This window comes from Malania oleifera, chromosome 2 (genome assembly GCF_029873635.1).
Source record: "Malania oleifera isolate guangnan ecotype guangnan chromosome 2, ASM2987363v1, whole genome shotgun sequence".
Taxonomy (NCBI): Eukaryota; Viridiplantae; Streptophyta; class Magnoliopsida; order Santalales; family Ximeniaceae; genus Malania; species Malania oleifera.
This window is the reverse complement of record NC_080418.1, coordinates 117,926,649-117,951,686: the sequence shown is the minus strand read 5'-3', so window position 1 is coordinate 117,951,686 and position 25,038 is coordinate 117,926,649. Positions and strand designations below refer to the sequence as shown.

At 37.1% G+C, this 25,038-nt stretch overlaps 2 protein-coding genes and 1 long non-coding RNA gene across 4 annotated transcripts; all 3 read left to right on the top strand.

Moving 5' to 3' along the window:
- Positions 1-544: 544 nt before the first annotated feature.
- Positions 545-13,956, top strand: LOC131149417 (rho GTPase-activating protein 5). 2 transcript variants are annotated; one of them, XM_058099843.1, is made up of 5 exons: positions 545-1,296; positions 8,625-8,745; positions 9,548-9,667; positions 11,908-12,138; positions 13,134-13,956. In XM_058099843.1, the coding sequence occupies exons 1-5, from the start codon at positions 893-895 to the stop codon at positions 13,734-13,736; spliced, it is 1,479 nt and encodes a 492-aa protein (XP_057955826.1). In that variant the 5' UTR covers positions 545-892; the 3' UTR covers positions 13,737-13,956. The 2 variants fall into 2 exon arrangements, with proteins under 2 accessions (XP_057955826.1, XP_057955827.1); XM_058099844.1 differs by lacking the exon at positions 11,908-12,138 and having other exon boundaries at positions 587-1,296.
- A 150-nt stretch (positions 13,957-14,106) lies between these two features.
- On the top strand, positions 14,107-14,703 carry LOC131149420 (uncharacterized). The gene is made up of 2 exons (XR_009135214.1): positions 14,107-14,241; positions 14,319-14,703. It is a non-coding gene; the product is annotated as an uncharacterized LOC131149420 (long non-coding RNA).
- A 1,193-nt stretch (positions 14,704-15,896) lies between these two features.
- On the top strand, positions 15,897-17,209 carry LOC131149418 (protein FANTASTIC FOUR 1). Its single transcript, XM_058099845.1, has one exon. The coding sequence runs from the start codon at positions 16,085-16,087 to the stop codon at positions 16,955-16,957; it is 873 nt and encodes a 290-aa protein (XP_057955828.1). The 5' UTR covers positions 15,897-16,084; the 3' UTR covers positions 16,958-17,209.
- The last annotated feature ends 7,829 nt before the right edge of the window (positions 17,210-25,038 follow it).

The following is a 25,038-nucleotide window of genomic DNA, read 5'->3' as shown; positions in this document are numbered from 1 at the left end:
AAAAAAACTTTAAATATAAATATTAGAAAATTAAAATATAGCATAGCATTTTGATAATTTTATTAAAATAAAAAAATAGAAAAAATATTTTCACAACTAAGCAAGCCCTTATGAAGAACATGCATTGACTTTATGCCCCCAAAAAATACTATTTTGTACAACAAACTCTCTCACTTAAATGAATCTTAAATAGAGGCCGTCCACAATCATTATCATCAAATTTAATAACAATAATTAACTATTAATCCTATTATTTTAATAATAATAATAATAATTTATCCAAAATATTTAGTTAGCAAATTTGAAACTTTCCCAATTAGAGACCATCCTTGGAGTCATAGAGACTATAATTGAAATTAAATTTAATGTTTAAATTGAGTAGTATAAAAGGATTAATCTATATAAAGACTATTAAGACTACATCATATAATAATAATAATAATAATAATAATAATAATAATAATTTATCCAAACAACTCCTTTAATTTTCTACCCACCCAACACCATTAACTACAACTACAACAACAACTGAGTTCAACCATGGCAATCGATTAATTACACATTTAATTTTATCACGCACATTCAAAACACAAGGCAATCCACCCCAAAGCTTTTCCCGACCCCTACGGCTTTTTGCTTCTTCAACGCTCTCGAAAACCCCAAACCCAGTCAGAGAAAGCATTCGTTCTCCGTCTCACTTAATGATTCTCACGTCCCACAACTCCTAAAATCCTCCCACCATCCATTGAATTTCAACTCCACCCTCTTCCATTTCCCCACATCTCTCTGTCATTTCCCAAGCATTGCTTCCTTCTCTGGTTCAATGCAATAAAGAATTCCCAGGTTCTGACTCTTGTTTGTTTTTTCCAAGAAATCCCTCTCATTGACAGCCATGACTGAGGTCCTCCACTCTCCGACTTCGTCCTCCTTATCCTGCGGGCCCTCTCCTAAGCCCGCGCCCCCCAGTGGTTCCTTCTTTGAGGCGCAGACCGAGTCCTCGCTCCGGATCGATGGTTCTTGCTCGTCTTCTTCTTCGGCGACGGACGACGAGGACCTGGAGGTGAAGGAGAGGGATAAAGATTCGGATCAGCTGTCTCTGTTGGCCCTTTTGGTGACTCTGTTCAGGAAGTCTTTGATTGCTTGTAAGAGCGACAGGAAGGAGCTTTGCGCCATGGAGATCGGGTGGCCGACTAATGTGCGCCATGTGGCGCACGTCACGTTTGATCGCTTTAATGGGTTCTTGGGTTTGCCTGTGGAGTTCGAACCAGAAGTACCCAGAAGGGCTCCCAGCGCTAGGTACGTTGGATCTTGATGTTTCCTCAAATACATTCCCAATTTGTATGCGGGTATTTGCTTTCCAATTTAATATTAGTTCATGCAATTCTTGAAATTGTGGAGAAGGGTTCTGTTTGAATGATGGAATTTATTTATCAGTTGTTTTGTCAGTTATCCAATGCATTAGGAATTTTGCCTTCCATTTTCATTTCTTGTTTCCTCCCCCACTCCCTAAATTAGCAGTTTTTTCAATTGGTGTAGTTAAAAAACTTCAGTAATAGATTACTAAATTTAACTTAAGCTAGAGTCGTTGAGTGAATTTGCAAACTCGATGTAAATGTGCAAATTGATTGCCTTATTTATCTATTTGTTCATTTAAAAAAAATTTTATTTTCTGTTGAGGAAGGCCATAATTCATGGCAATAATCTTGGCTAACATCACGGCAAGTATCAAGCAAATTGGGGACTGATATTATGTGAACTTCCTATTTAAGAGAAGTCGGCAAATCATCTAAATATGGACATGAGCGTGTAGATTAATTACATTCAATTTTATGTTCCCCATTTATATGTGTAAATAGGGGTTGTATAGAACTTGTAAAAATACATTAATAGCAATTCATTCTTTGCTCTCTTTTTTTGTTCTTTATTTTCCTCTCATTTCTTTATGCTCTAGTTTATCATGGTATCAAGCAAATCGATCCTTGAGAGGCAAAACTTTTGTTTGAGGATAATTCTCCTCGGTTTTGCTCCTCTATTTTATGTTTTTTTTTTAATACCATAAAACAGAGGTTGTATTTCTCATATCTTCTCACATCAACATTACTGTTAAATGTTGAGTGCGGGTTTTGTTTTTCAAAATTCCACTACTCTTGATTGTGGGATTATTCTGATGCTCTCTAATTTTCACTTGGTTTGATCAATCAGTTAAATTTGATTTTTGTGTTTATTGAGCATTTTGTCGAACAGTTGGGGTGCACAACCTTCATATTGCTTTTATGTTCAAAGTTGAAGAAGGTGGGTTTTGGGCTGTTTTTCGTAGGCTAAAGCCTAGTCCATGCACACAGTCACTCCATTCCATTTCTCTTTGGGCTGCACATTTTATTTTAGCCTACAAACTCTGATTTGAGTCGAGCTCGTGCCACATAACAGACCTGCGCCCCAGGTCTGACCTAATCCTTTTTTTTTTTTTTTTTGAAAGATTCACTTCTCATGGTTGAAAAGGCAACCAAGGTTGAAAAATATGATGATCCTAATCATCAGTCTCCAACAATTGGATCACCCTAGACTGATTTTGGTTTCTCCATCGCTCACGAAGGACAATTATTCCACATAAAGTCGTGCAATGATTCTCGCACTCCAAGCGAAACACAAAATCTGCTTCATTGATGGCACGCTACCTTCACCATCTTCCGAATCCTCGGAACACTCACAATGGAGACGATGCAATGTTATGGTAATTTATTGGCTTCTCAATTCCACTTCGAAAGAGATTTCTACTAGTGTGATCTATTGTAAAACTGCCCACACCATATAGGACGATCTGAAAGATCGATACTCCCAAGTCAATGGCCCCCACTTATACAAGCTTCAACAAGATATTAATAATCTTGTTCAAGGATCTTTATTAATCAGTGCATACTTTGCCAAATTGAAGAATTTGTGGGACGTGTTACGTGCAGTTCAAGGGACGTCTACCTGCACCTGCAATGCACACAAGGAGACTCTCACACAGCAAGAACTAGATCGTGTTTTGAAGTTTTTTTATGGGGCTCAATTATTCTTACACTGCGATCTGTGAGTAGATACTTCTGATTGATCCACATCCCACTTTCAACCGCCCCTATGCCCTCGTGCTTCAAGAAGAACGCCATCGCAGCATTCTGTCGCCACCATTTGTTGATGGTATTGCTCTATTCGCCACCAACTATCAGCCACGAAAGGAAGGATGCTCCAGTCCACTTAGGAAGTCTCTCAAATGTACTCATTGTGGCAAAGACGGTCATACTGTGGATCGATGCTACCGCATCCATGACTTCCCTCCAGTACCTCATAATTCTAAGCCCAATTAGGGTTCGTAGCATAGTGCTCATCAAGCTTCTTCCAATCCATCTACCAATAGTCTTCCTTTCACCCCTGAACAATGCCAACAACTTCTGGCCATTCTCAACAACTTTGTTTTCCCTCAATCCATGGCACACCAAGTAGATAGTGTAGAATCTTCATTGTCAGGTAAGTCTAATAATGATCTTTTATCGATTCTTGACAATGGCGCAACTGATCATATGGTTTGCTCACCCATTACTCTAACCCAATCTTTCCCAGTACATGGTCATATTGTTCAATTATCGGATGACTCACATGCCACCATTACTCATATTGGATTAGTTCACTTTTCTTCCAATCTTATTTTAGACAATGTCCTTTGCATCCTAACTTTTCATTTCAACTTAATTTTTGTCCGTAAATTGTGCAAAACCCTCCGTTGTCTCATTATTTTTTTTTTCTGGTTTTTGTTTCATTTAGGATCTACTCTTGATGAAGATGATTGTGATGAGAACTGAGCAGGACAACTTATATCACTTCACCAACACCAGGAGTGCTTGTTGTTAGGTGGCTACATCCACATCCACTTCCCAACTTTGGCACCGTCGTTTGGGTCATCTATCAAATAAAAATTTGTCTTTTCTTTCTAATATATTCCCAGAAATTTGTAGTTTCAATTCAGAATCATGTTTAATTTATCCATTGGCTAAATAGACTCATGCACATTTTCCACCTAGTTCCAATTCTTCTCTTAAACCTTTTGACCTATTGCATGTTGATATTTGGGGGGAGACATCATGTCCCTTCCACTATTGGTGCACACTATTTTCTCACCGTTGTTGATGATTATACCCGCTGTACCTGAGTTTACTTAATGTGCCATAAATCTGACACCCATTCTCTTTTGCAATCCTTCATTCACCTTGTTGAAAACCAATTCTCCACCACCATAAAAATCATCTGAAGTGATAATGGGTTTGAGTTTGACATGCCCTCATTCTATGCCCCCAAAGGCATCGTACGTCAAACCAGTTGCGTCAACACTCTCCAACAAAATGGAGTAGTTGAACGCGAACACCGTCACCTTCTTAATGTTGCTCATGCATTAATTTTTCAAACCCATATGCCTAAACACTTTTGGGGGGATGCCATTCTTATCACAACTTATCTCATTAATTGAACCCCTTCTCCTGTTTTAGGTGGTTTGTCTTCTTATGAGAGATTGCATAATGTCAAATTTGCGTACAGTCACTCGCGAGTTTTTGGATGCTTATGCTTTGCTTCTACTCACTCGCAAAACCCAACTAAGTTCGATCCAAGAGCAACTCAATGTGCTTTTCTTAGTTATCCATATGGTCAAAAGGGATACCGAATTTATAACCTTGCAACAAATAAAATCTTTGTCTCAAGATGTTCTCTTTGATGAAGATTTCTTCCCTTTTACATCATCTACTCCTAAGCACATGGAACCCGTCCTACCTTCTATTCCCTCTCTTGACCACATCATAGAAATTCCATCTTCGTCACCATTTTTTCCTCACCGCCTACCTCTCCTTCATCCCTATCCACTTCTTTACCCTCTCCTTCACCACCCCGACGATCTAGTCGTCATACTCATCCACCGACGTACTTGCAAGATTTTCATGTGGAACAGGCTTTGCCGTCTCAGCCTGCTCAATCATCTGACTCTGCAATGGTTTGTTCGTCAAGTACTCTTTATTCTATCACTGATTTTCTATCTTATTCTCGCTTATCTCCTTCTTACCTTGCTTTCACCATAGCCATCTCTCTTGCCAAAGAACCCTAGTCATTTTTTCAGGCCATGACAGATCCCAACTGGCGTACTGCCATGCGTGCTGAAATTGATGCCCTCGCGTTCAACAAAACCTGGCATCTTACTTCTTTTCCTCCTTGCAAGAAACCCATTGGCTGCAAATGGGTCTACAAGATCAAATACAACCCTGATGAATCCATCGAAAGGTACAAGGCTCGCCTAGTTGCCAAGGGCTACAATCAACAAGAAGACATTGACTACATCGATACATTTGCTCTGGTTGCTAAAATGACCATTGTTTGTACCATTTTGGCTCTTGCTTCCACTCATAACTGGCACCTCCATCAACTCGATGTCAACAATGCTTTTCTTTATGGCGATCTTGATGAAGTCTATATGCAGCTTCCTCCAGGGTTCAGACGAAAGGGGGAGACTAGAGTTTGCAAGCTCGTTAAGTCTTTGTATGATCTCAAACAAGCTTTGAGGCAATGGTATGCCAAACTTTTATCTACTCTCATTGATGCAGGATATAAACAATCGCAGGGCAGATTATTCACTCTTCATCCGATCCCATGTGGGTAATTTCACTGCCATTTTAGTCTATGTGGATGATATTATTGTTATAGGAAACAATTTGGGACAAGTCAATGAGGTCAAGAAATACCTAGGCGATTGTTTCAAACTCGAAGATCTAGGAATCCTCAAGTACTTTCTGGGGGATCGAAGTGGCTCATTCAGCCAAAAGAATATTTTTATCTCAAAGGAAGTGTTCACTCAAGATATTAGAAGATACAAGCTTCCTTGAAGCTAAGCCTGGAAGCTTTCCCATGGATCAAAATCTTGCACTCAACGAAAGTGAAGGTGCACTCATTTCAAATCCTTCATCATATAGGCGACTTGTTGGAAGACTAATTTATTTGGCCATTACAAGACTAGACTTAGCCTATTCAGCACATGTACTAAGTCAGTTTATGGACAAGCCACGAATAGCACACTTGGATGTAGCACACAGGGTTCTACGGTACCTTAAGAAATCTCCAAGTGAAGGGATTTTCTTATCTGCTTCTAGTGAAATCCAGCTCCATGCATATTGTGATGTGGATTGGGCATGCTACAGGAATACCAGACGATCAGTCATTGGGTATTACATCCTACTCGGAAAATCACCCATTTCCTGGAAGACCAAGAAACAAACAATAGTTTCACGCTCCTCAGCCGAAGCAAAATATAGGTCTATGGCCTCTACATGTTGTGAGGTTACTTAGCTAAAAGCTTTACTCCCAAATCTTGAAGTAATGCTTTCTCAACCAGTCAGATTGTACTGTGATAACAAGGTCGTTATACACATAGCCTCAAATCCAGTGCTTCATGAACGAACCAAGCATATTGACATAGTTTGTCATGTGGTTCGAGAAAAACTCCAAAATGACATCATTCAAACAGTCTGCATGCATTCAAGCCAGCAACCCGCTGATATTTTTACCAAAGCTCTTGGATTCGCACAATTTAATTACTTACTCAGCAAATTGGGTGTTATAAATATCCATGCCAACTTGAGGGGGGAGTGTTGAGGAAGGCAGTAATTCATGGCAACAATTTTTCCTAACATCATGGCAAGTATCAAGCATAGGGTTATAGTTATAAGTTATTACTATTATTTTTAATTTTTAAGCATTTTGGATGGTTTATATGGTTGTTTCAACTTTTTAGATTTTTATTTTTTTTTCCCAACATGGAAAATTGTCCAGTTTTCTCTATGTGCTTGACATGATCCACAGTAAATATCATTTTTCTTTTCCTTTGATGTTGAAGAAATTACCAAAAAAAAAAGCATCAAATGCATAAAAAATATTTATAGACTTTAAAGATTTTAAAGACATCATCTAAAAGTTCTACTTCAATCCTATGTGCCTTTGGGGGAATTGTTGCTTAATCAAGATTAAAATCGTTGTTATTAAACCTGTTGTGTTTTTCTATGCCAAGTCTCTGTCTAATTCTTTTATGCATATAAAAAATATTATATCATTCAATATAAGGTACAAACCCACATGGTCAATACTGTTTGCTGATACTGAGATGCAACAACCCATTTAAACCAATTTTAGCCAACATAGATTTATATTTATACATTGAAACACTGATGAAGTGAAGGGCAACGAATTAAGCTAGTTGTCTCTGGCACCAATAAACTGTTGATGTATTGCCTTGTGCTCCCTTTGTTAATACATATGACCAATTAATAGCTGGTGCGTAATGTGAAATAATAATAGTTATAATCCCAAATTTATTGAACTCAGATGACAACATGATTTTGTTTCTGTTGAAAACTCAACCTATTTCTTCATTTCTCTATCAAAACTAATTTGAGATCAAGTACGCAATATACTTTTCATCATGGATGCATACCTTTAAGTAAATCTTGTGTCACACTTCAATGCAGAGTCTTGTATGCCATTTTCTTGTCTTATTTAACCTAATAAAAAGCTACTCCTTGTTTTGTGACATTGCACTTTGATTAGACAATAGCTTACTCGCCGCGCTTATGAATGGTTCTGAAATGACACGCTATTCCGTCTCATCCCCCCATTGTACTTTCCCTGCTTTCTTCTTGTCGTGGATTAGTACTACCTCTAGCTCATTATGCATTCAATCATTTTTTAATCTCCTGTGTTTTTTGTTTATTTTTTTAAAGTGGAGCACTGTAGGGTTTGGTTGGTGCTGCCTCATGAGAGAGTGGAAGCCCAATTGATTTACTTCGACTTTTTCTTGTTATTCTTTTTGTTTTCATATGACCTTTATTTGGTCAAATTACTCTATTAATCTTTTAATATATATTGTTTTAAAATTCTCATATATGCAAAAGTTTTCCAAAATCCCAAAGGGGGATAAAAAGTCCAATCAATTCCACTAGAGGATTCCACAGCTTGCATTTCCTTGTAAAGTTTCTCTTCAGTGATGCTCCTGTTTCTATTTCGTCTCATCTTTTTCCTAGATTACTGAATAAGTTGGTTGGGTGATTTCAACATATAGAATGTCATTATTTTGGTGGGTGTGTGTTTTGGGTATCTTTGTTGTGTTGCTAATTTATGATTAGTTATCCTGTATGAGTGACTTCAATTCTTTCCATATTTTGCTGTCATTAGTATATTTTGGATTTGATCATGTCATCTCACTTATCTCTCTTATAAATCTGATAGTTGAAGATTGTAGTCTTGGGTTGTTGTTATTACTAATTGGGCTAATGTTCTCCCATGCAATTCTAATTAGATGAAACTTAAATTGCATTTGGCAATTACTTAGTATTCTGATCATATTTTGTAAACCTATGAGTTCATCCCCATGGCTACAGGCAGGAGCAATTAAAATATGATTTGGTTCTTGATGCTTGCTAATTATTTTGCATTTTGTCTCAGTATCCTGCTTCATGGTGACATTGTGCTGTTTGAAGTGGCTCTACACCATTGCAGTATCTCAATTGCTGTCTCTTTATGTTTATCGTTTGACATATTGTTCCATCTCTACCTTGTAGTGCAAATGTTTTTGGGGTTTCCACAGAATCCATGCAATTGTCATATGACCCACGAGGGAATAGTGTGCCAACAATACTTCTAATGATGCAAGGGTATTTGTATGCTCAAGGAGGCTTGCAGGTTTGTTGCGCCTGTTACAACACTCACCCACCCACCTCCCTGCAGGGCCCAAGCTGTCTCTTTGTTCTTTACCTCTCCCTAAGTATAGAGATATGATTTGTTCAGCCAAACTCTAAATTTTTAAAATCAAGGCTTTGTTCTTTTGAGTCTTCGTGTTAGCGTGATGGGAGCCTTTTTTTTCTATGCATTAGTAGTGCACACTGTTATGTGGTCATTGGTCTTCAGGGTTTATCATTTTGTTAAAATTACACATGCAGGCAGAGCAAGGGTATTTGTATGCTCAAGGAGGCTTGCAGGTTTGTTGCACCTGTTTCAACACTCACCCACCCACCTCCCTGCAGGGCCCAAGCTGTCTCTTTGTTCTTTATACCTCTCCCTAAGTATAGAGATATGATTTGCTCAGCCTTTTTTGTCTATGCATTAGTAGTGCACACTGTTATGTGGTTGAGGTCATTGGTCTTCAGGGTTTATCAATTTGTTAAAATTACACATGCGGGCAGAGCAAGGGTATTTGTATGCTCAAGGAGGCTTGCAGGTTTGTTGCACCTGTTTCAACACTCACCCACCCACCCACCTCCCTGCAGGGCCCAAGCTGTCTCTTTGTTCTTTACCTCTCCCTAAGTATAGAGATATGATTTGCTCAGCCAAACTCTAAATTGTTAAAATTAAGGCTTTTTGCTTTTGAGTCTTCCGTGTTAGCATGATGGGAGCGTTTTTTGTCTATGTATTAGTGGTGCACACTGTTATGTGGTTGAGGTCTTTGGTCTTCAGGGTTTCAAATTGTTAAAAATTACACATGCAGGCAGAAGGAATATTCAGAATAAATGCAGAAAACAGCCAGGAGGAGTATGTGAGAGACCAATTAAATAGAGGAATCGTGCCAGAAGGCATTGATGTGCACTGTTTAGCAGGTCTTATCAAGGTATAGCTCTGCAAGTGATTTGTCTGTCAAATATATATTACTGGCATGCTTTTTATTTGTTGAAAATTTATCAATAATGCACCAAACTGCTAGCAGTTGTATGGGATTAGCTTGAGGGCATGTGATATATATTCGTTATCTCCAGCTATGAGAATGCAACCTATAAGATGTAATACCAAACTTGAAAGAGATTTAAGCCAAGAGAATAGGGAAATTGACCAGAACATCTTATACAATCAGAAACAACAAAATAATAAGAACAAGAAAAGAGGAGATTTATAGGCTTTAGTGGCATGGCAATGGCGATGAGATGAAACTGTGCAAACTATTAATTTTCTGACCCAATCCACTACCTCTCAAGTCTCATTGAATCCAATGGTATTTCTAGAAACCTTGAGGACTGCAGGGTTGCAGAGAAATGCTGGGACTGAAATTCATAATACAGATTATAGGCTAGTAGTATTGAAATGATGGAACACCCAAAAAGGAATTTATATGGATCCATGAATTTAGCTTTAGACCCTGGTAACTGGGGGCATTATTTTGGGCCAGGCGCTCCTTCTGTTTGATGGCCCAAGCATCTAACAATCTCGTGTTATTTTTTTTTGGAAGTAAAAAACTTGCATAAATGAAGCCAGTTTTTTGTATACTGTCGCTGAGTTTGGATAACTTAATATAGGGGGGCTAATTGATGCAGTGAATAATTCAATCATCCACTCAGGTGTTGGGTCTAAAGCCCTTATTTAGCTTTTACTTGATGTGGGTTAAAATATAGTCATGGTTGAATTAAATAATTTAAGGTAGGCCTTGACGTCACTAATTTATTATATATTACCCTTGGATTTCTAGCTTGATCAATTTAACAGAGCTTCATGAACCATTTCTTCATCTTGAAGCTGCTTCATTTTGAAGTCTCATGAGTCGGGACAAAAATGCATTATGACCATGATTCCTATAATGGTATGTGCTGCCAAATCCATATATAGGGCTTTCATACAATCCATGAAGCTTTTCCCATGTCTTTACTCATGCTAGATGAGTCATCCTAACTTCTGTTTACTCTATTCCAAGACACTACTCAATTGCCCATGGCAATCCTAATTGATTTTTGGATGGTCAATTCATATGGTGCAAATAAGGGAATGGGGCTCTTCTGGGGAAGTGGTTATGGAAGTTTGGCATCATGAGACAATTTGTGGAGGAGGGTAGTGGTGGCTATGTATCGGCTGGAGCAGGGCTTTGGATTTATCAACGGGGTAATCATGCTTATAATGTGGGGCTTTGGAAATTTATCTGGAAGAGCAGATCATTTACCCATCTTTTGCTGAGTTTATATTCTCTAGAGCGGGTGAAAAATTGAGAATTAGTTTTTGGAATGACTATTGGACTTGAGGACATCCAAATACCACTGATAATTTTGGTATTGCTTAGATGAGAGTTTTAGGATATTGGCAGGTGACAGGTTCTGGGTTATTGTGGGATGTTAGTTTTGTTAGAGCTTTATAGGATTGGGAGGTGGATCCTATAGATGCTCTTTCAATGCATTTCCATATGCTTTTTTTTTTTCTTGTGAATGGTATGATAAGCAGGAGGATAGTATGATATGGAGTTTGGATGTAATGTTGGTTTTTATTTTATAGATGCTTCCTGTACACATCTTTTTAGCAAAGTAATGCCCCTCTTATGTGCTCTCCTTTTGTCTAGACGGCAACCTTCGATCATATTTTTGACAGCTGACAATTTGAGGCATGTGGTGATGTAGTTTTGGGGAGATTGCTGATCACATTTTGGTTCAGTGCCACACTGCTCATGAGTGATGGAATTTGGAATTGCCCATTTTGGCACACTTGTGTCCATGTTTGGTAACAACCATTGCACACTGATTTTTCAAACTATTGTGTCAGTTGCTGCAGGAAGGGCCATTAAGTTGGTTAGGGTATGGGGTCGAAGGCCTTGGAATTAGAGACAGCATCAGTTGGAGAAACTGCTCTTACTTGTTTTGTATGGTGTGTTTGATTGGATAGAAATCCTAGGGTCTTCAAAGATCAGGAATATATTATGGATGTTCTGAAAAAAGTTCTCCTTTGTTGCTTTTCAGCTGGGCTTCTAGTTCTACCCGTCCTTGCTTTTCTTCTTCTTGTTGATTCTTTCATTTTTCAGACCGTCTACATTTCGTGATTGAGTTTAACATCTTTTCACATGATATCCTGTGTTGACCTTATGCATGTTTGATTCCATAGGCTTGGTTGAGAGAACTTCCAAATGGGGTTTTGGATACTTTAACACCAGAGCAGGTAATGCAATGCCAGTCAGAAGAAGACACTGCAGAGCTTGTGAGGGTTCTACCCCCAACAGAAGCTGCTTTACTGGATTGGGCCATCAACCTGATGGCTGATGTAGTCCAAGAGGAACACGTAAACAAGATGAATGCTCGCAACATTGCAATGGTCTTTGCTCCAAACATGACCAAGGTGCGTTAGAACAATTTTTCGTGATTGCTGTCCTTACCAGTTTGTACTTATATTATTATTATTTTTTATTTTTTGGTCAATTGAAAGGCTCATCTAGCTCAAATTACCCTATGGGGTAACCCATTCCTATTCCAAAACCTCTCCTCATGCTTTCTAAGGTTTGAACCTGAGACATCTAACATGTCTCATGCTCAAACTGTTGGGCTGTTCCCTACAAGACTACCTATATTAATTTCTGTAGGTAGAATATTTACTCAAAAAGCTTTTTGTACTCCCATTGAAATTTAGACAATTCTGACCAAGGATTATTCATTTTATTTTATTGATATTGTATATCTTTTTCACTGTTGCCTAATGCCAGGATGATAAATTTCTCTGGGACTAAATTCATGAATTAACTTCCCCTTCGGTTATGTGTGGTTTGTGAAATATCTTTTCGTCAGAAAAGAATGATCATGATACAAGGATTTAATAGCTTACACAAGAAAATTAGTTGTCATTGTGGAACAAATGACCATGCTAAAAATGTATATATACACTCACATATAATAGACAGAGAATGATCTTCCCTGACTTCACATTGGGAATCTCTATGCTATCCCATTTTCTATGGAAGAGCATGAACTTTTGCACAAGTGAATTTTTTTTTAATTATTCAATATTATATCTCAACACATTATTCCATCTTGATTCCTATGAAGCATCTTCTCCTGCTCTATCATGAAACTGTAACTTATTTATCTTCCTGGACCATGAGTTTCCTATTTCTAAATATTATTTCTTAAAATGAAACATGGTGAGGCATGCCAGATTATCCTTTTTCCCCTTTTGTGGGTTAAATTACCTAATTAGCTTATATGCTGTATGCATCATAAGCTTAAGGTCCACTATTTGTACCGTGAAATTCTATATATCTTCTTCATTATAATTAGACATGCCAGATCTGGCCTGTGGGTGGTTCAACAACAGCCATCTATAACCCATTTTAATTGCAGATGGCAGATCCTTTGACTGCATTAATGTATGCAGTTCAGGTGATGAACTTCCTTAAGACACTGATCTTAAAAACGTTACAAGAAAGAAAAGATTCCATCACAGAGCCAGCTCCAGCTTCCCAACTTGAACCTTCCAATGATAATGAACGGCAGAGTCCTTCACAGATGTGTTTGAAAGATGCTGTTGAGAAAAATGAAGGGAATGGAGAGATGGACAAGGCCTTCATTGCTGAAGAACCTGTCTTAGAAAGCTCCCCCAACCCTAATCAAGAGGATGACACAGTTAATGGAGAATCTCATCATTTTTCAAGTTCTGCAGAGGGTCTAAGCCCTGATGATGGTGATTCTTATGAGACTCCAATTCAAGTTGACATAATCATCAAGGAAACAAATGCTGGCATAGTAAATGGTTCAAATGCTGCGAGTGAAACTAACAAACACAAGTTCGACCAGTTGAGTGATTCAAATCTCAAGCGGGATGCCAAGAAATTGAGTGGGCAGCAGCTTGTAGTCGGTTTAGCAGGACCCATTGAGAAGACCATTGGAATCAGCAATCTGTGTCGCATTAATTCAGTTACAGAGCGGATCGAAGCCTGGCGGTAACCTGTAGGGTGATTGACCCTAATGATTATGTGACAGAAGGGTCATAATGTTTAAGTTGGGAGTGGCAGATAGTGAGTTGTCCTGTTTGTGTTCACCTTGTTGCTGAGTGATTTGGTTAACCTGTTGTGTTTTTTGCATGACATTTTCCATTTGTAATACAGACTCAAAATGTTCTCTAAAACTGTTAAGATGCATCGCATTTTATTTGTTGTGATTAGAATTCCAATCGTCCGTGTCTGAAAATGCAGATGGCTATTCTCTTACACTATGCTCTACTTAAATATCTGAAATTGGGAGAAAGTTAATCAACTCTCTATTTTTACAGAATTTATTTCTTTTTCTTTTTCCTTTCTTTTCTTTCGTAGGGAAAACTGAGGTGTGGCATATTTACCTTCTAGCGCTTGGGGACCATGATGTGGAGATTTGGGGGTGGTGCTGGTTTTGCCATAAAAACATGTACAGAGGGCATGGCTTGGGAAGTTGCGCAACTCAAGAACCCTGTGTGGTGGGAACAAGATGAACTTTCTTCATAGATGTTGAAAAATGAAGAATATCAACCTCTCATTTCCCAAAAATGTGCAGGCACCCAAAGAGATCAGATGGGTATATTCTCACATTGCTGGCAATGAAAGGTATGGCAACGAATGAGCAAATGGGCAGCTCGTCATCTTCCCTGTCTCATCATTTTTTTCCCAAATTTAGAGTGAAAGACACGTCGAAAGGATGGAGCTGCTGTGAAAATGGATTGGCCAATGTAAGCTCTGACATAATCTTTGCACCTGCTAGCTTATGACAAATGCTGATATGCCCTCATTTTTTCAATCCTATTTTGGCACACACATCAAGATGCTGTAGGCTCCACTGCTGCTCATGCAGCACTGATTTGAAAATGAATGGCTGCAGTTGTCATAATTATTGGCATCATGTTTAATGAAGACTAAAATTAGAAGATATTTTTGAATTTCTTGAATATGACAGCTTTTGAATTGACAGTTATAAAAAAAAAAATTCCTGAGATTATAATTTTACTGACAGGATTAATTGTATGTTCATCAATAATTGATTTCACGTTTAGCAGTTATTTACATGATTAATAAAACGATATTCAATTAACAAGATAAATAAATTTAGGTATAAGTTTAATGATGACTGCCCCAGTTGGTCTCACAGTAAAAGCCAATCGCAACTGTGGGAGATTCCCCTAGGTGTGGGAAACTCAACTCAGAACTGGAACGACAAGGAGAGCTCCACTGTTTGCATTAAAAACTTTAGCAGCAGTGAGTAATATTTTTTCAAAAAATAATAATAATATTTTAGTAAATAACGGTACATTGAATGGATGGTTTACTATTTTTTATAATATTTTATTAAGCAATAAATTGTGGCAGAGTAAAGGACAGGTCATTTTATGAGTAATTTTTTCTTTAAAATTTTAGTGAATACTTGTTGCACCTGGTGGTGAATAGAATATATATTTCTTGTTAATTGGATGAAAGTATAAAAATGCCATTTTATTATAATTTAAATTATTTTTTAAAACTAGAGTTGATTTTCAACTAGCTAAAGGTTATCTTTGAAATAAAATTATATTTTTAACAGATTTTTTATAATTATTAGAAACTTGGAAGGCGCGGTATAATGGTTAGGAAATTAAGCCATATCTTTAGATTTTAAACAATCAATTAAATTTTCAAATTATTGGCAGTTTAACTCATAAATATGAAGCCATTTGAGTTAAATTGTCTAATAATCACTTAAAATCTAAGTATTTAATTAGTTATTTAAAACATAATGTAATTAGACCATTAAACTTAATATTTTTTTTTTTAAAAAATCACATTTTATAATCACACCATTCACCTAAGAATGATCTAATTATTATGAAGTGAGATACGAAGTGCATATAAGTCGGCTGGAGCAAACTTTTAACTCGAATGATAAGGTTTAATTTCTCGCAAGAAGATGAGTTGCTACTCTATGTATCTCCAAAGTAGCCAATCAATTCACTGCGGACCCAAAAAATGGTATTTGAGACTTCCCATAATGCGGGATTTGTGTGAGCCATCCGAAAAAAAAAATTAAACTAAACTAAACCAGAGAGAGAGAGAGAGAGAGGGAATGTTATAACCACCAGTTCACACCAGGCTTCATGACCACCCATAGTACTCCAGATGAGAGATCCATAAAATTTGCATCCCAAATTAATAGCACCGCCCCTTGACCTTCCCTCCTTTCTCTCTCTCCAAAGTACGTTAAACAAATCATATCTGATATATCGTCTGACTCCTCTTTTCATCCTCTCAACCAAGCTAAGCTAAGCTAAGCTAAGAGAATTTGAAGTCATCAGAATGGCAGCCTGTGGAAGCTTTCACCAAATCTTCGACAACCCACTTCCAGAAAACCCCTCCTTCATCGAATCTCTCTCCTCCTCCTCCTCATGGACCCATCTTAGATCCATGAGACCCATTGATCACCACTCCTCCTTCACGGAGATCTTCGGCGAATTGCATTTCCAAGACAATTCCCAATCATCCACTACCGTCCATGATCACCCCAATCACACCCAGAAACCTAGCTGCGCCAATCCTGTTAGTACTACTGAAAATAAAACCCCAGCTGAGTTCAGCAATGATGAAGAAAACCAGAAGAGTACCACACCGTCGCTAGTCCACCCGGATTCTTCTCCAGGCTTTCGGTACAAGAACGGCGAGACCTTTTCGACGTTGTCATCGTCGATGAATCCCGAAAGCCTGCAACTGTGCACCGAGGGTTTGGGCTTCGAAAGCTTCGACGATATCGAGGGCTTGTCGAAGGAGACAACTGGCCGGGGCGACCGCAGGATACGGGAGGAGAAGGCCAGTGGGATGGAGCATTCGACGATGTCGTTGGAGTTGAGGAGGTCAAGGGGGGAGAGGGGAGGAGGGTTCCCACCACCCATATCTTGTATTGGGAAGACAGGGAAGCCTTGGGTTTCTTTCAAGTCGTACAGGCAGGATGGGAGGTTCGTCCTCAAGGAAATTAGGGTTCCCACCAGGGAATTCCTGCATGCATGTAGGGAAAATGGACGTCTGAGGCTGCACTTTGTTCACCCAGAAGAAGAAGAAGAAGAAGAAGAAGAAGAAGATGAAGAAGAAGAAGAAGATGGTGCCGAGTTGGAAGAAGGAAATGAAGATGAAGGTTGTGATGATGATCATGATGAGAAGGAAGAAGACAAGGATTAATGTCCGGGTTTAGGAAAATTCATCTGTGTCATTTATTAGGTTTGGTTGTAAACGTTATCAAGTTAATTTCTTGGTATTATTTAATTCTCCTTTTCATGATGATAGGAATTTTGGGAACAAAGCATGCAGGTGGGGAATAATAGGGATTTGATTTCTCTGGTGTATCTGGAATTAGTTTTCAGTTCTATTTTCCTGAGCAATCCCATCTTGAGGTTAATCCAAACAGGGTAACATCATCATTCTTGGTTCAAATTTGATTCTATTATATTGCGTAGTTAACTAAATAATAGGCTAGAATTCGGTTTTGATTTTAAATTTTATATATGTGTGTATATATATATATATATATATATATATATATATATATATATATATATATGTATGTATATGTATGTATGTATATTGTCTTTACTTTATATTTGAAAGGATTTAAAAGGTTTGGATTTGTGTAGATTTGGGCAAAATGCAGAATAAAATTGTATTGGGTTTCTCCTAATTAAATCCACCTAACTTTAAATCAAAGAATCTATACTTTCAAACACTGCTCAAACAATTACGAATTTCACTAGTTTTATTTCACATAACACTTTTCTATCTCTTAAAATTCATCTCAACATTCGATTTCAAAGACTCAAAAGAATAAATGCAAAATTCATGAAAGATTACGATACCCACCACGTAATAATGCACCTGCAGTCTTCATCGACATTATTTTTCTATCATCATAGATCAATCACGACTCCTTTACCATATATGTACAAATAGAATAATATATTTATACAAAATGATAAAGGTGATCTTTGTTGGCCAATTAGTTTTCAATTCTTCTTACAGACAGACACTTAATTTTACCAAACACTTAACTTTATCAAATTAAAATATTTTATTATTCTTAAATTAAGCAACCAAAAAATGAACTCCAAATCACTATATACTAACTTTTTGGTTAGTAGGAATGTACAGGTTACATATGTTGAACTTGAAGACAGGTATTCCACGATTTGCTGACGCGTGGCCTGTAAATGTGGGTGTAGAGGAGGGCATTATGGGAAAAATAGCATGCTAAGCAAGTGGGGTCATTATTCCCCCAATCATCTATCTATTACATATATTAAACTTGAACAAGTAGTTCTCCATTTGTTGACGCAGTGGCCTGTAAATTTGGGTGGGGAGGAGGGCATTATAAGAAAAATACTTACCAAGAATAGGCCGGGGGTAAAATTGGTTAGCGGGTCAGATTAAGCCGGATTGTAAAAGGGTAGGAATTAAACAAGTTTGAGTTGACCCGTTTACTCACGGATTACTAAATTATAAACTCAAATTCGTCTATTTAATAAACGGATCATAAGTGAATACCCATTAACTCATTTAAAAATATAATTTATCTATTTTTATTTTTTTAAAAACATTTCATATAAAGTGAAATTTTAAAAAAAATAAAAAACAGTACTCTTTTATTTTATTTATTAATATCTTAACAAAAAAATATAAAACGTAATATATATATAAACAAAAGGCACCATAAGAATGGTCTAGTTACCAAAAATAAACAATTCATCCTCTAATTACACAAAGGATATTAGTTCTCAAAATATATTTTTAACTCTTTTCAATACTTGAAATATGCCATCAAGAAAAATTTAATCATTAGACATGACATGTAAGAGCCAGCTATAACAATTAGACCATTAATATCTCAAATTTATGAGTGGACTCTAATTTTTCTAAACTTATGACTTGAAATCATAAGTACGTTTGTCACAATTCGAAGTAAATTGTAACTCCAAGTTTAACTTGTGAAGGGTATAAACATGTGAATAATTTTAATTGTAAAGGCTCCCCCAACAATTCAACCAAGTCCAATATGTCAATACAATAGGCCAATGTTCGAATAGACCCTAGTTCATGTAAGAATAAGATGAGGAAATATTGCAGAATAGAAATTTGTTTCAAGGCACGTTACAATGTCATTTTCCTTAAAATGTTATTTGCCTCCACTAGATTGGTGTGTATTGGATCAACAAATACGTTTCCAGGATACAATGAAGCCCAGAATATGATTTGATATCAGTTTGCTTTATATACAAACGAAAATTGATCACAAACACCCTTAGAGTAATATGAACAAATTTTCTAGAATTCTATTTCTGCAGATAATAGAATTCAGATTTGAAAAAGATATAATTTATGGAAGCTTTTGTAAGAAAGAGAATGAGAGAATGATGAATTTTCTGTATTAATTCGTGGATTTAATTATGTCTATTTATAGATAGAATTATGCATTTTCTAAAAGGTTGCATTTGTTCAAATCATGAAGCAAATTCGACATGGTCGTGCCCTGGTCAAAACTCTCGGGATTTCATGTTCAGTTGATGGTATTGTCAACCGCGTCGCACCTGGTCACACCACTTAATTTTAAAAAATATAAGATTAATTTTTAACCATCCGATTATAATCAACGGTCACAATCTAACAACGACGCAAGCGTGCTAAGTGCTAAGTGCTTGTGCGCCAACTAAATGCACCACTAACGCCCTATAGCCCACGCCACGTGTGCATATGCATGTGCAGATGGTGCTTCGCACCGTCCTAGGGTGCACTAGAGTACACACTAGTACTATTTCTTAATCAATTTTAAGATATTATTCCACCTTATCATTTATTAATGACCTTTCCTGTTCTACTTTTTTCAATGTGGGACAAACTCACATAACATTAAATACTTTAAATTCATCAAAAGAAGATTTTCAAAAACCCATAAAATTATATATTTTAGAAAATATTTCAACATTCTCCTATCATTTTCAAAATATAGATGAAAAACAATTTATTCATATAAGAGATCATTTATGCATAAATGAAGGTGTTCTTAGAACTTGAACTTTCACTTAGTGAATACATATCAAAGTTAATCAGGATTACATAATAAAAGAACTTTGAACTAGAAATCATCTTTTGATTAATCGGATTCATATCACACAAATTATCAAATTTTTGGGGGTTACCAAAAGCCAATGCATGGATTGGCCTTGGGTTTATATCCCAATTTGATGAGTGTTCTAGAGATAAATCCATTTCTCATAGGAAGCGGCACCACTTCTGACACTCATATAGGTAGATTTATCAAAAAGTACCCCTATAATTAAAGTACCTCATAGAACCTGTTATAAACTTACTAAGAGCTGAAGCTCAACCTTCAACTTTTCATATTACAGGTACAAAATACTATTTTCCTTGGGATGGATTGTGTGACACATATACATTTTAATGCTTTCAGTCACTACATATGATGTACTTTGCTCATTGAACTCAAAAGCTTGAAAATTTCAAGTGTTGAATCGAGTTTCCATCATTGGTGACTATGGGTTATGGATTTAAGTTCCATCCCCTTTAATGTTTTCCAGACCATGTCTCTTGCAAGTCCTTTTGTTAATGGGTCAGCCAAATTTTGGCTTTATTTCACAAAATCTATGGTAATTACACCATCAGTAATTAACTGGCTCACATAGCTATGTCTTAGGCCAATATGTCTGGATTTACCATTATATATTACTATATGCCCGTGACAAAGTTGCCTCACTGTCACAATACAAAGATATAGGTGGCATAGGCTTTGGCCAAATTGGAATTTTTAATAGCAAATTCCTAACTCATTCTACCTCTTTGCTACAAGAAGTTAAAGCCACAAATTCAGATGCCATAGTGGAATCTGTTATAAGGCTTTGCTTCTTTGAATCCTAAGAGATAGCTCCTCCACCGAGGGTGAATATCCACCCACTGGTTGATGTATGATCATTACGATCAGTGATCCAACTGGCATCTATGAATACTTCTAAAACAATAGGATATCCTTCATAATGTATGTCATAATCCATTGTATTTTTCAAATACTTTAACACTATTTATAGCATGCCAATGAATATCACTAGGATTACTAGTATATCTACTAAGTTTACCTACAGCAAATGCCATATCAGGTCTAGTATAAGTCATAGCATACATCAAGCTACCAATCACTCTAGCTTATTCTAACTGATTTACTACTCTACCAGCGTTAGGATATAATTTAAATTTGCATCAAAAGGTCTGCTAACAGGTTTGCAATCATAGTGATTAAACTTTTTCAGTATCTTTTCAATATAGTGTGATTGAGTGAGAATCAATTTATCATTGTTTATAATTATTCTAATACCCATAATCACATCTGCATAACCCATATATTTCATATCAAAATTAGATGATAATAGTTTCTTAACACTTTCAATACTTTCAATATCAGTACCAAAAATTAACATATCATCAACATATAAGCAAATAATTACACCTTTATTTCTATTGAACTTACTATATACACATTTATCAAACTCATGTATTCTAAAGCCATTAGAAAGAATAACTTGGTCAAATTTTTCATGCCACTATTTTGGGGGCTTGTTTAAGTCCATAAAGAGACTTAACCAATTTACATACTTTAAATTCATTTCCTGGCATAATAAAGCCTTCAAGTTGTTCAATGTAAATTTCTTCATCCAATTCTCCATTCAAGAATGCAGTTTTTACATCCATTTGATGGATTTCGAACTTGTAGATGGAAGCTAAGGCAAACAAGACTCTTATAGTTGCAATTCTAGAAACTGGAGCATAAGTATCAAAGTAGTCTATGTCTTCCTTTTATGTAAAGCCTTTAGCTAATAACCTTACTTTGAATTTGTCAATTGTTCCATCTACCTTCCTTTTCTTTTTGAAGATCCATTTTCAACCTATTGGTTTTGAACTAGGAGGTAACTCAGCCAATTTCCAGGTTTTATTACCCAAGATAGAATCCATTTCATCATGTTGTGATTTGAATCGAGTATAGGATACACACACACGCGGCAGAAGATATAAACTTGCAACAAATCACCAAGTCTCAACAACACACAACCAATATGGATAAGAAACAACAATTTATCACATAAGAATAAAACAAATGGCACTCAATATTCACTATAATGTGAAGAACAACAATACACAAGTCTTACAAAGTTCTCTATAAACAAAATACATTCATAAATACATAAATAGAAGTTTCTCGAAGGTTTCCCTCCAAATACCCAACAACCATAACATCCAAATTCAAATTTTAAATTTCTCTTCGCGGCCCAGGCGGCACTCGTCGACGAGTACAAGGCTTCGTCGACAATATGAAGAAGACCACTCATCGATGTGTCCATACTCTCGTCGACTAGTCTTCAATTCTGAGAAATTCAGTCTCAGTATCTACTCGTCGACGAGCTCAGGACACTCGTCGACGAGTGCTTGTTGTGCAACCCCTTCATGTTCTTCTTCCTTCCCTTGTTTATGAAACTCCAAGTATAAGAGTCACACCATAAACAACAATCTCCACCTTGGCGATTATACGCCCCCGTAGGAGAATACTGAAAAACATATGAACTGCTCCACCTTGAACTTGAATCTTCTTGTTGGGTTACGTCTCCCTTCTAACACTTGGAGACAAATACCAAGTCCAAACAATACCGCTTGAACTTACTGATGGCAGCTTCAGCTTCTACCATCAACTCCGATGCAGTTATAGATTCATCACCCGAAGACTTCACCCTAGGCTTCCAACAAAGCCTTCCAATAATAGTAAACAAATGTTGCTACAAGCCTTATATCACCAAAGCCCCTTGCATAGTCTTCAACAAATCTCACAATTGACGATCCACTTTGTTGTTTGTTGAAACACCCCATTTGCACAATCATGGAAGAGCTTTAACATATCCTGGACATCACAGCCCATACTTGGGTACCAAGCGGTAGACATTTCACAATGATTCTCCACAAAACCCCCTTGAGACGGCAAATGAAGACTCCTTACGGTTCCGTCCACAAAGTCACCATAAGATAATACCAATCTCCCTGCAGCTTTTTCTATGTAAATCAACAAACCAAGACCCATCTTGGTCATACCCAACACATTCATGTCAAAACCTTTCAATAGAGTTTCCAAATGATTAAAGTCTCAGTTAAAGCATTTCTAGCCAATAACATGTCATTCATACACAACAAACATATCACTCCACTGCATCTTATATATCACCCTCTTCCATATTGGAAGCCTCACCACCTCACACACCTAAGTGGTGGTCTAATAGTGCACACGAGCTTACCATGATTCTGCGGGTCTCCCGAGCTGAAACTCCCTACAATATGACCAATGCCATCTCTGCTCTGCATATGTTGCTCCACTTGCATCACAAGCTCATTTACTCTGTGATATTGTTAACCTGAGTTAGAACTCCCTGCATTTCTGCCTTGAGTCCCTAACTCCATTAGAATAACATGATTTCTGCTGCCACATTTTTCTGGCATTTCTGTTTCTCTTCCTTTACCTAAGTACGCTGCCCCATGACTTTATCAACAAAAATTCATGTCCTCGATCATCCCTTTGTTTGCACCCTCCTTTCTTAGTGAATAAAGAAAGAGGTACTGTCCGGAAAAAACACCAAACCTAGATCTTTTATCACTAGAATAGTGCACCAGTGGACATCCACTCACAACCGAGTAGTCTACAACAAAAACATGCCTACAATTCACTTGTAACTTCCATCTAGCGATACCTTTGACGATCGATTACTAGAGAAACGCGTCATACTCACTGACTTCACCAAGAAGTACCCTGCAAGCCCTGCATATAACATGCCCTGCTCACAAAACTTCTTGAACGAAACCAGCGTACTGAGTACCCTATGTCTAACATAAGGATTTCTCTCTTGGTCTGGTTCTCCACCTTAGCCACTACATGAAGTACATCAAGACCCTTTGTGATAAATTCACAAAATACACGTCTCTCCTTTGATGCTATCATTATCGGTTCCCAAACATCTGAATATATGTAGTCACCCATATGCTTCAACTACATCTCCACCTACAACCGTAACACCTTGTAAGTACATAAATATTTCCCTCTATCTTTTCTCCTTTCATCACTATCGAATCGCCTTCACACACCTTCATTTCTCCTTTTTTAGACTCGTAACTATACTCGTTACAGTTTAAAATACCCAATGAAATAACACTCTTTCCTATACCCTCCACATGCCTTACATCATATATAGTTCTTACAACACCATCATACATTTTTATTTTTACATCTCCAATACCAAGTATTTTGTATGGAATATTATTTCACATCAAAACACAACTAGTATTGACTGACCTGTAGGTGTCAAACCATTTTCTGTTTGCTATCATATAATAAGAGCATCCGGTATCTAGAATCCAAGAGTCTTTTGTAAGGCACTCCGAACCCGATGAAATACATAGCATATCTCCATCACTGTATTCTGAATCTCTTTCCACTATATACGCAGAATTTGACGAACCTTGCTGATTTTCAGAATTCCCTTTCTTCCACTCCAGACATTCCGGCCTTATATGCCTGATTTCACCGCACTTAAAGCATTTCACGTCTTTCTTCTTAACCAAATTTTCATAAGTTTGAGACAAAGGAAGGGAATTTAATAGCATCAATGCTTTATCTTCCTTCTCGAATGTTACATCAACACGTGCCAAATCACTCACAATTGGATTAAAAATGTTGATATGTTCGTTCAAATCCGAACCCTCAACCATCTTAAGCCAATATAATCTTTACTTAAGAAAAAGTTTGTTCGACAAGGATTTAGACATATACCGGCTTTCAAGCTTTTGCTACACAGCCACTAAAGAATCCTCCTCTTATCACATGATAGAGAGCTTCATCGGCCAAATATAAACATATTGTAGAAATGGCATTTGCTTCCAATTCTCTCCATGTTACCTCATCAATTCCAACCGATTGAACACCAAGTAGAGCCTTAGTCATTCCCTACTGCACAAGAATATCCTTTACTCTCCTCTGCCACAAACCAAAGTTTGTGATTCCATCAAATTTGAGAATGTCAAATCTTGCACAAGACGATCCTGATGTCATAACAACAATCGCTCTGATACCAATTTGTTGTGATTTGAATCAAGTATATGATACACACAAACACACAGCGGAAGATATAAACTTGCAACAAATCACCAAGCCTCAACAACACACAACCAATATG

What these genes read in the sequence shown, in the direction of transcription:
- LOC131149417 (XM_058099843.1), top strand. Translation starts at nt 893, where the DNA reads ATGACTGAGGTCCTCCACTCTCCGACTTCGTCCTCCTTATCCTGCGGG. An exon ending in AGAAGGGCTCCCAGCGCTAG is followed by an intron (nt 1,297 to 8,624) that starts GTACGTTGGATC and finishes TCTACCTTGTAG; the next exon opens with TGCAAATGTTTTTGGGGTTT. An exon ending in TTGCTCCAAACATGACCAAG is followed by an intron (nt 12,139 to 13,133) that starts GTGCGTTAGAAC and finishes TTTTAATTGCAG; the next exon opens with ATGGCAGATCCTTTGACTGC.
- LOC131149418 (XM_058099845.1), top strand. Translation starts at nt 16,085, where the DNA reads ATGGCAGCCTGTGGAAGCTTTCACCAAATCTTCGACAACCCACTTCCA.